Below are 11,607 nucleotides of genomic sequence, written 5' to 3' on the forward strand. Positions count from 1 at the left end.
AGGGGGAATTTGGCGACTAGACTGGAGAGTAGGCGCTTGATCTTCTCGTGTCTAGTCGTTTTTGTCATTCCGTGCAGACATTTCCCAGACACACACTCTACTATCCACTATATACAGTGGAGTTGTTGCTGTGGTCGCCCTGTGGCCATATCTCATTGTCATAACGGACAGTGCTGACAGTAAATAATCCATCAATAATTGCATCTTTGCTGCTCTTGTTGCTGCTGCGGATGCTGCCATCGAGTTTTTCCAGTTGCCTCAGCAGTGGTGGAATTACCTTCTGGCCATGGCCATGACCAGATCCATGGTTTATGTCAATTGTGTTGACATTAATCATGGCAGTTTTGATTGTGCAACGTCGCGAACTGCTCAAAACTGGCCACCCAAGGGTTCTCTTGGCTCTACTGAGCTTGATCTGGTTATCTTGCTCTGACAGCTTGTCCATTACACCAGTAGCAAACGCCAGTCAGGTCTGAGCATGTTGCAAGCTGCAAGCAGTAGTCACTGTTGTAAATGATGAGCACAGGCAATCAGCCAGCTTGTCACTGAACAAGTCATGATTTCAGTTATCAGCAATTAGTTAAGTAAACAAGTAGCACTAGTTTCGTACAAATATTGTTAATTAATCTTGCGAAAGCTGTAAAAATGTTTATTGCAGCTTCTGCATTAGTTAAGTAAGTAATTTATGAGTTCACTTTGGGAAGTCATTGATTAATAACATTTATTTGAATATAACTTTTTGATTAATAACATAATAGGTATTTATAACAACATACATAACTGTGAGTTACCCGCTACCCATTTTGAATAAAAGCATAAAATTAATAAACGTTGTAATTGGTAAATTGGAGTAATAAATATACCAGATTGTCAGTCTAAGTTACTAAGACCCGTAGTAAAGTAGGCTGTTTCCCCATCCATTAATAAAGTTGTTATTGCTTTGAATCAAGTACTAATGAACAGTTCAAAAGAACTGGCAAGAACTCATACCTTTTTTTTATTTTATAGCATGAAAAGCCTTTGCTTACGCTTTATTATTTGCCAAAGATATTTTTAACATTTGTGTAGTTGCATCTCCTTATATTCAAGCAACGTTTTCTATTCTACTTTTAGCATTGAGTGATTACTAACAAGTTAAAAAATTCGTCTACCTTACCTAATCAAATTACGTTCCTACATATTGTCTTCTTAGATTCAAAACATATTAACATTATACTCAAAAGTAACATATTTTTGTGATTAACACCATATTCGAATATTGTCTTTATTGATTCCAAGAAACGTATTAGCTGAACTAGCTGCAGTTTACGTAACATTATTATAATATTATCTTAATAGCTGCAGTTATTCCATCAGAGATTATAGTTTAATTAAACGTAAATTCTAAACTTGTCTTAATCGTTAAACAATAGGTTACTTTGAAGTACTTTGCAATGAAACTTTTTCTTTTGTTGTCTAAAAACTGCAACTTTCTATTGTACTAGGCCAGACTTCCCATTGACCCTTGACGTCTTTAACAAAGAGCACAATTTACACTCGCACTTGTTAATTTACACACAAAACAGAAGCTGACAGCTGCCTGAGTTGAGCTGTAATCTTGGCAGTAAAGAATGGTAAACACACATATTTGCACACACGACACAGAGAGAGAGAGAAAGAATGGAAGCAAATTGTTATACACTTGATGTAGTTTGTTTATATTTGTTTATGTTAAATATTGAAGTGCATATGAAGCCACTAAAAGAGAGCGCCACTTCAGAGCTGGGCCAAGCCTTTTCAGGTCAACTAATGGCTGCATTTCGGAAAAGGTAACAGCAACTATAACAACAACTACCATAACAACAACAACAGCAACAACGACGATACCACTGAGAACTTTTACTGTTAAAGTGGATTTTCTTTTGCGCCATTTTGCGGCATTTTACGTTTCTTTCGTGGCCGTTTGCCAGCTTGCCTTTTATTTACGTTTACGTTTACGTTTTACCTCACACAGAAAACTCAACTCGTTGTCCACCTCCTCCCCCCCGCAGCTGGTGGCAGCCCCGCTTCAGCCATACAAAACAAAGTGGTGCTCGTGGCGGCTTCCATCCGCAAAAATGTTTGTAGCCATCCACTTCGCCGCCGTCAGGTAGCGCCAGAAGGCTCTCCCCCTTGACAACTCACCTGCTGCCTCTGGGGAGACGATGCATTTGGGTCAGGGTTCAGCGGCAGACGCAAAAGAAACTCTGAGCTGACACACAAATGTCGAAGAAATGTACAAGAAATGTGTGTGCTTGAGTGTGTATGACTGAGTAACTTGGCAAAGAGGCAAATAGGCAAAGCAAACCCATTCAAAAATGGCTAATTTTTCAATTCCTTCTTAAATTGCCTGCTTTGCGAGACTGCCTCTCGTTTAACTAATATTCTAATACTTAAGTGTTTCTTAAGACTGTGAAAAAGTGAAAAGGGTATAAATGCAATGTCTATCAAATAGGCTTATAAGGAGCTCATTTTAGTAGATGGTTTCCTTTTATATAACTTCGTTTAATTCAATTAAAAGAATTAATTATTAAATAACTGCAATATATAATTGTAATTTTTATATATTATATTTTAAATATGCATTTACTAATTTTGCATTTGATTAAATTAAATTTAAAACATATATGTAATATAATTAATTACAAATTACCTAATTTTTAAATTATTAACTTCATTTTGTATCATTTTCTAAACCAATTAAAAATCAGGATAAACAATAATTTGCAATCTTAAAGACTTTGGAATTATCAATTATAAATTTTCATTAAAAAGATAAAATTAGTTGTGAGTAACAATTGAAATATGTTTCAACTTACATAAAAGTTCAAAGTTCACGTTTAGATGGAAGGAGAAAATTCGGACAATATTTAAGATTAGATTATGATTCAATGTGAAGCGAGGAAATATTATGTGGCGTCGGTGGTGTAATGGTCAGCATAGTTGCCTTCCAAGCAGTTGATCCGGGTTCGATTCCCGGCCGACGCACAAACAAATTTTTTTGATGTGAAAATCAGCCTTATCTGTTATGTTTTAATTTTTTTAATATTAAACTGTTATTTGGTATTGTACATATTTACAAAGTTTGACAATTATTATTTGCAATACTGTAAAAAATTGTTGAAATTGTACATTACATTGCTTATAGCTGCAAATGAACTTACAAATGGAATAAAGATGTAAAAATAAGTACATCTGGAGTAACTTCAATATTCTTGTACACATGAGCAAACTCCCACAACTTGATTTGCAGGTCTATACTCATAAGTGTGCTTGAGTAAAACCCATCGTAAACAGCTCTGGGGCGTAGTTGCAAAACTAATCCGCGCCATTCAACAGACGACACAACAGCAGCAGCAGACGGAGGCGACTGCAACACTAACAATCAAATCAGCCAATCAACTGTCGATTGCTTAAGCCATTTTCAATCAACACGGCAGCGGCAGGGCTCACACACATACATACCCACACAGATGCAGACACAACCGCTTACAAGCGAATTACAAATCTCAAACGCACAATAAACGCAATTACAAACACGTGTATAACAGCCGTCAAGGGAGATAGCATGTGAAAGAGAGAGAGAGAGAGAGAGAGAGAGAGAGAGAGAGAGAGAGAGAGAGAGAGAGAGAGAGAGAGTGAGGTTGAGTTATAGAAATAGTCAGACTGTTATGTGTGTGACCGCAGGCCGCAAATCGTGGCAAAGGAAATGGAAGGCATGCGTATGCGGAACAACGAGGCGTATGCGCAATGTGAATTGCCAGCGAGCGGAGCACCACGCGCATTCCAACAGGCAATCAATCAATCAAGCAATCACAACTAACACACGCATGCATATTGCCCAAAATGTTGCAAGAAAATAGCATTTTCGATAAGTGGACCCCACGGTGTTCCAGGCCAGGCAATCGGCAGTAAATTATTTGCGAACGAAAAACTAATCGAAATTACAAATGTAGAGTTGACTACAGAATCATTGTGTGACAGGCAGTGACAGTTGTGCAAAGATAGACGCACTCAATGCATAACAAATGGCATTTGTATCTATTTGAGTGGCAGCAATATTTGCGTTGCATAAATAATATAAATACTTGCAAATTGATTGCCACAGATATAAAGCACAATAAGCAGGCAGCGGCAATAAACCAAATTCATACTCGCAATTGTGTATCTCAAAGATGCAAATCTATCGATGAGCTGCAAGTGACAACTGAGTGACATCGCATCGTTGTTGAATTGTGGAATTTGAATTTCTGAATTGCAATGCAAATGCGTATGTTATTTATTTAGCTGTCATTTGGCAAACACTTTTATATTAAAGATCCATGACTGTTCCCAGTGCACAGCTGTTGCTGCTGCTGTTGTCCATTTCATTGAGAACTTACAAGTTGATGCGATACTTACGGGAATACATAAAGTCCACTTCCGGGTTTGTTTTGATACGTTTATAAGTGGATTTACTTTTCAGTTGTTGTTACTACAGCCCCGTAACAACTTTCATTTTCATTATGTCTTTGCATTGTCTTTAACATCTCCTCTGCCACCCTCAATGTTTTGAGGACACAAACTTGTCCCGGCGGTAAAATAAAGTTACAATTTTTATAACGATTTCTGTTTTTGTATTTCTTTTTCACTTTTTCCCATTTTTAGCATTACATTTTTGTTTTTGCTGGCCCTTTTCTCATTGTTTCTCTCTGTGGCGCTCCTTTATCCCCAATTCATCTGTTTTGCATATTTCTTTGTTATGGTTGTATTATTTTCATTTTCGTTTTGCTCTCGCAGCTTTTCTCTCTGTTTCATCTTTTTTTTTTGTGTATTGTATAACGTAATCTCCGCATACTTACCGTCGTCCGTTTGCAGCGGGTTGTAAAGAAAATCTGCTGGAAATGTATGCAAATAAGTACAGTTTGTGCTTTAATTTGAAAGAAGTGAACTTTCTGAGTGTGACCTTCGTATTAAAGTTTGTGAAAACTTTTGCAAGAAGTTGCACGAAAAACACAGAGTGATGAGTTATAAAAGTTGATGTCTAACAGAAGCTGTGAACAAGGAAACACTAAGAGATACAAATGAGTATGCCAAACTAACAGAGAGTTATCCTATTCATAGGTAATTTGCCAGTTGTTTTTCATTTAAAAGACACCTGAATAACTACTTCAGTTTTACTATCTGAAGGTGATTAACAAAAGCTGAATATGACTGACTCATTTTGATTATAGTACAACTTTAATATACATTAACTGTCTGTTGTATCTATCGTAATCAAACACAATTGAAACTTGTTCATAGATAAGCTACCTTTTGGCATTTATGTTAATTATTTTAAAGCTCACTCTTAACACACACTTTTTATGTTGACCCCTATTAGGAACCAATGTCAATACTTTTCATTTCATTCCTATTTCCCAGATATGTTGAGTAATGATCATAATTGAAGCCTCGTGTTTGCTATAAATTATGTGGGAAGGCTTCAGGTGCTACTTTACTTTGGAGCGTCATAAATTTCGGCAGCAGTTGCTGATAAGCAGAAGATAGCTGAGCCAATATACAACAATTGCTCGACTATGGCCTATACTTAATGATTCACTGGAAAAATTAAGAATCTATCGACATCACATGGCGAAAACTAAAAAGGGTTATAAAAAAAGTACATATGTACTATTTCTTAGAATTAAAGTGTGGAGCGAATAATGAAATGATATGTATCGTAGTACTTTCAATTGTTTTGACAATAGTATTACAAGAAAAACACCTGATATGTGAATCACAACTAATCACAGAAACTTTGAACTTACGGATATTGGGTATATTCTATGGGGTAGATAAGGCTTACAAATGATACTTGTGATATGGGCCGGCTCGAAAGCAAAGCAAACACAACATTGTCACACTAACCTTAGCAAAGTTATCAAGCGGAATAGATAGAAATTAAGTTCAGTAAGCATGACTCAGAAAATACCCTATAGAAGAAATTTTAATTAATACAAAAAATGTATTGATTATGGTGAAATAAATTGAAGATGATTAAAAGGAATCAAAAAGGAATGACTTTATTTCTAAGCAGAAAGTTTTAGAAAACTTGACGATGTTACTTCAACCAAACTAATTTTTTTTATCTCTAACTTTATCTATTTGAATGTTTATTGAATACCAATTAATTATGAAATAAGTAACTATGATTCACGTAGTTTTTATAATTTTAAAATATCTGTAGTGTAATAAATGTTTCACGTTTTTTTTGAGAGTGTATATCGCTGTCTCTATAGCTTAACTCATTATTTTAGCTAGATTGAAGAACTTCTTCCTAGCCTTGATTACTCTCTAAGAGCCTCTCGAATATAATCGCCGGCTCTATAATGCTAGTCATTATCAGATTTTTCCAACTTGTTATGGAAAATATTGTAAAGAAATATTCTCAAGTGCCGCCTATTGAATTGCTTTGTCTATCGGCTGTCAAGTTTCAGTACTAAATCGTTAGCCCAAGAAATATGATGTCCCCAATTGGAGTTATCCTGCTACTGTGCTTTAGCCTCACATCAGCTGAGCTCAGGGATTCAACAGTAAGTGGCAACAGTCCACGCAATTGCTACAGTTGTGAAGGCATCAATTGCCAGCGAACATCGCGACAAAATGTGACTGTGACTTGCACCGATTTGCTGGACATCTGTGTGACTGCCTACGATGATTGTAAGTAGCGATTAAATATAAAGAGAAACACCAAATTGTAATTGAATATCAACTTTGCAGTCATGGTCACCGAGCGAGGATGTTTGCTGGAGCTTTCGCTGGCGTCTAAGGCCAAGTGTAATGCTGGTGACAAGCAGTGTCAGAAGTGCAATGGAGAATTGTGCAACAATCTGGGACGCATTGATTTCCAATGTATTCAATGCGATGGCTCAGAGGTGAGTACTGCAAGTTATTCCAATCAATAAGGTCCTTACGCCCGATTTCCTCACAGAACTCAGACTGCAATACGGGAGGATCGAGTGTGAGTCCTTCGCAGTGTGCGGCGCCAACTTCAAGCAATTCCTATTGCTACGTCAAGGTTGAGGGAACAAATCTGCAGAGAGGTTGCGCGCTGAGTGTGAAGGAGCAACAGACTTGCCTGAATGACACCGCCTGCAGTCTTTGTTTGCCGGAGAATGCAGATGTCTCGAGTGCGTGCAACAACTATAATCTGGAGTACAGCAAATCGGGGGCAGCACAAGGCCAGCAACTCTTTGTTCCCTTGATTGGTGTTGTTTCTCTGCTGGCTCTGCGAGTACTACAATAATTTAACATTTTGTTTATGATTAATCAAAAATAAACGCAATCACTAAACAAGTCAATCACAAATAGAATATGTATGTATTTTTTTTTTTGTATTTTATGTCGCTTATCGCTTGGGGAAGATAGTTGTGGGGCAACATGTGTTTTTGCTTGGCCAAAAATAGCAAAGCAAATATCAACAAGGTTACGAGTATTTCAGTTATGCTGTTTAAAAGCATTGCTAAATAAATTTACATATAAAATGAATTGAATTTTAGTTGGATAAATTGCGAGCGAGCTTGTAATGGAATTTGCAGCCATTAAACTGTAAAGAGACATCAAAAAGAAATCATCTTGCGATTTAAAAATAACTAACATTCAAAATTCCATAAATTCATCATTCGTCAAGTAAAGAGCGAAAGTCACGATAAGTTTCATTTTGCCAGATACCATTTGCTAATCAAATTTGCTCACAAAAAATGCTGCGTTGAATCATACTCTCTCCGATCAGCAGCAGATAAATATTTGATTTATTTCTGTGTTCACAATTTGACTGACAAATGCATGCAAAATATTTGATTTAAATTTACAATGAAATTAGAAATGTATATAAATAAAAATTCATTTTTTGTATACAAATGATTCATATTTTTTCATTAAATGGCATTTCAATTGCTCTTTATTTTAAAAAGTACAAAATTGAAAGGCAGTTATTAAAAACGTGTGTAATTTAATTAGATCAGAATTATATGTTATGCATATATGTATATAAGAAAAAGATTAAAAAAAAAAATTGCTTAGTTCGAATAAAAGTAAATAAAAACAAGTAAAAAAGCTACAGTCGAGTGTGCTCGACTTTGAGATACCCATTACACATTTGAATAAAGGTTCATATAGACATACGGACATGGCTATATCGTATCAGCTGTTGATGCTCATATATATATATTCTTTATAGGGTGAGAGATGCCACCTTCGGCCTGCTACATATCATATGTATGTACATTCCTGGAGACAGAAAGTTATAATACCCTTCTATACTATGGGTAGCGGGTGTAACAAGCGTTTGCATTGTTTAATATATTTACTATAAAAAACTATTTAATACAAAGGGCAATTATCTAAAATATACATATATAGTATGAAGCATTATCTTTGAGTTACCTAAGTATACATTTTAGGTGCTAGAATTTTGCCGACTCTCAAGTGTTTTTGCGGTGTATATATAATGGGGCATCAAGTGCACTTCACAGGCTATAAAAGGTGAGCATATTGGCAAATCAGCAGACAGTAGAAGCTCAATAATGAAGGTTATATCAATTGTTGGTTCGCTGCTGTTGCTCATCTGCACGACAGGATTTGTCCGAGCAAACACAGCCACCAGCTGCTATAGTTGCTATGGCATCAATTGTCAGCGAACATCGCTGAGCGAGGAACAAACGTGCTCCGATGTTTTGGACTATTGCGTTACGATATACGATGAAGGTTCATAGTGTGATGGAATATCATTGAAAGCTAAGCTATCATTATTCTTTTTGTTTTGAGCAGCGAAGGTGTTGTACAAAGGCTGCTCCCTGGAGATTCCCGTACAACTGCGTCAGCGTTGCGAGTCGCGACCCAATGATTCCTGCTACAAGTGCAACTCGGACCGTTGCAACAATGTGGGATCTAGGCAATATGCTTGTGTGCAGTGCGATGCCAGTGCGGTAAGCTTCAGAAATCGAGAAACTAATATCGCATTCATTATTCAAAATCACTTGTTTACTTCCGTAGGACTCAAACTGTGCTGAGAATGCGACCTCTTTGGAACCGTCCGTTTGTGCTGCTCCGACTGCAGCAAATTCCTATTGTTATGTGAAATCCTCTGGCACGAGCAGCACTATTGTGCGTGGCTGTTCCACAACTTTCGCTAATCAAATGAGCTGCCTGAATGATGCCAACTGCGCCTTGTGCTCACCCGGTGACATTCGAGGCTGCAATAGTGTGAATATCTCAACGGATTCCAGTCGCTTCATTCGATTTTTGAGATAGATCAAAGTTAATTTTAATGAAATGTTATTCAATAAAAATAAATAAAATGGAAATAAATAAATTTAAAAAAAATGTATACTTAAGTGGACAAGGCCTTTGGGCACTAGGTTTCTTTGAAATATAATTAGTAGAATGTGTAATTATATTTTTCGTATTAAACTTTGATAATTTACAAGTTAACTCAACAATAATTGGAAATGATTTTTATAAAGTGGTATATAATTGACTCTGTTAAAACAAATAAATTTAAAATAATTTAGCGTCTAATAGAATCATTTAAATTTTGTTTATTTTATAAATATTATGGCTTTACAGTTAAATATGTTATGTACTATCATCATATTTACTGAAAAGCGCATTAAAATTCGTATTAAGATTTTACAAAAAAAACGTATCATTTCATTATTTGTATTTGGTATATCAAATAGATAAAAAGTAAAGTAAAGTAATAAATGCTTTTTGCACTCTGCTTCGGGCAAGCAAATAATGTAAAAATAATAAAGTATTTATGTTAATATAGTGTGTTTTATTTGCAATATGTCAAAAGAATAATAAGCAAATGATATGCCAAATTAAATAAAAATTATTTTTATAATTCACATTATTTTCAATATTAACGAACTCTTTTCTGCTTTCAATAAATCAAAGTAAATAAAAACAAATACTGTTAACCACTTTTTTGCAATGAAAAACTTCCATTATATTGATAAACATGTTTGTTTACTTTTGACTAAGGAAGACTTTGTATAATACGATAAGTACTAATAGGCATTTAAAGCATTTGCAAAAAACCAAATAAGTAGATTACACAATTTGTAAGAGTTGAACAAATAAAAGCGACAAATAACACGACTAATGTGCATTATTCGGTTATCAAAGAGCTTGACTTTGGTGACAGTTACAAACATATATTTGGACTACTTGATCGCATTAGAAAACCCAGCTAATCAGGACCAACGGTTTGTTTACACACTTCTCCGCGATTGATATCACTTCAGTTCAAGCGCAAAAACACACTTGAGTGCCACAGAGTTTATATAAAGTGATGGTCAAATCAAAGCCCAGCCAAATGCCAAACGAATTAGTCCCAATGTCGATGCGGAAGTGCGCAATTCTTTTCATTTTGTTGCCTTTGCTGCAGGCAGGATTACTCCTAGCATCGGAGACATGTCTCTACTGTCGCGGCATCAATTGCCAGCGAAGCAGCTACCAGGCCACGGAACAGTGTGTGGATCAGCTGGACGCATGCGTTAGTGTCTTCCTTGGAGGCATGATACAAGCTCAAGGCTGCCTGGAGAAGCTCGAAGATAAATTTCGACAGCACTGCAAAAGCAATCACAATTCCCTCAACGCTCAATGTGAGATATGTGTAACCAACAGTTGTAACAATGTGACCTCCAGTCAACTGTCCTGCTTGCAGTGCCTCGATACAGAAGTGAGTGAAGTGCTGCAGTTCATTTATTATAAGTAAAATATGATTGTGTGTTTTCTTAAAGGATGCTCGTTGTAGCTCAGCACCTGACCAACTTACTGCGCAAAGATGTCCCATTTCTCATAGTGGACGTAACCTTTGTTATGCCAGCATCAGTAATCAAAGAGTTGAGCGTGGCTGTTCTTTGACCATGTCGGAGCAGGTCTCTTGCCTGGCTGATGTCAATTGTAAGCTGTGTGATCCTCTAGAACTGCCGCATTGCAACGATCAATTGCTGAATGAGGCCACAACAACAACAGAGTCACCTTCTAGCTCTACTACTAGCAGCAGCACTAGCACAAGTTCTACTGCCAGCTCTAGTACCAGTACTAGTTCCAGTAGTAGTTCCAGCACAAGCTCCAGTACTAGTTCCAGTACTAGTCCTGGCACCACTTCTTCAACGACCTCATCAACAACCGAGGCGCCAGACTCTTCAACCGACAGTCCAACAACTACATCAACAACAGCTAAGCCGAATAGTGCCTCGAGTCTTTCTATCCAAAACGTTTCAGTTTTACTAGCGATTTCTCAGCTAGTTTTTTGTATTTTTATATACGTGCAATAAATAATTGGGAAAAAACGCTGGGTTAACTGCTATGTGACTCTAAGTTCCCACGACCTTCCCTCTATCATAATACTACTAATGTTAATCTAATAATTGCTAAACGATTGTTCATGTTCATAAATAACGATAAAGCTGATAAAGAGGCACACACAACTACAATGGGCTTTACAATCCAATTACTGGACAACAATTATGGATTATACGATAAAAGTTTGATAGTTGACTTGTAGAACAAAGAGTTGTAAATATTGTTATCTAAAATTGAAAGTTTATAAGAAAT

General features: G+C 36.4%; 3 protein-coding genes and 1 non-coding gene across 4 annotated transcripts; all 4 read left to right on the forward strand.

The window, feature by feature from the left end:
• The first annotated feature begins 2,934 nt into the window (after positions 1-2,934).
• On the forward strand, positions 2,935-3,006 carry Trnag-ucc (transfer RNA glycine (anticodon UCC)). Its single transcript has one exon. It is a non-coding gene; the product is annotated as a tRNA-Gly (tRNA).
• Positions 3,007-6,468: 3,462 nt separating this feature from the next.
• Positions 6,469-7,352, forward strand: LOC117568566 (uncharacterized). The gene is made up of 3 exons (XM_034249294.2): positions 6,469-6,699; positions 6,760-6,914; positions 6,971-7,352. The coding sequence occupies exons 1-3, from the start codon at positions 6,501-6,503 to the stop codon at positions 7,283-7,285; spliced, it is 669 nt and encodes a 222-aa protein (XP_034105185.1). The 5' UTR covers positions 6,469-6,500; the 3' UTR covers positions 7,286-7,352.
• A 1,176-nt stretch (positions 7,353-8,528) lies between these two features.
• LOC117568789 (uncharacterized) lies at positions 8,529-9,358 on the forward strand. The gene is made up of 3 exons (XM_034249628.2): positions 8,529-8,745; positions 8,809-8,966; positions 9,034-9,358. Exons 1-3 carry the CDS (start codon positions 8,565-8,567, stop codon positions 9,289-9,291), a joined length of 597 nt encoding a protein of 198 aa, XP_034105519.1. The 5' UTR covers positions 8,529-8,564; the 3' UTR covers positions 9,292-9,358.
• Positions 9,359-10,361: 1,003 nt separating this feature from the next.
• LOC117568667 (uncharacterized) lies at positions 10,362-11,488 on the forward strand. Its single transcript, XM_034249470.2, has 2 exons — positions 10,362-10,726; positions 10,788-11,488. Exons 1-2 carry the CDS (start codon positions 10,382-10,384, stop codon positions 11,325-11,327), a joined length of 885 nt encoding a protein of 294 aa, XP_034105361.2. The 5' UTR covers positions 10,362-10,381; the 3' UTR covers positions 11,328-11,488.
• The last annotated feature ends 119 nt before the right edge of the window (positions 11,489-11,607 follow it).

Source organism: Drosophila albomicans, chromosome 3, assembly GCF_009650485.2.
Source record: "Drosophila albomicans strain 15112-1751.03 chromosome 3, ASM965048v2, whole genome shotgun sequence".
Taxonomy (NCBI): domain Eukaryota; kingdom Metazoa; phylum Arthropoda; class Insecta; order Diptera; family Drosophilidae; genus Drosophila; species Drosophila albomicans.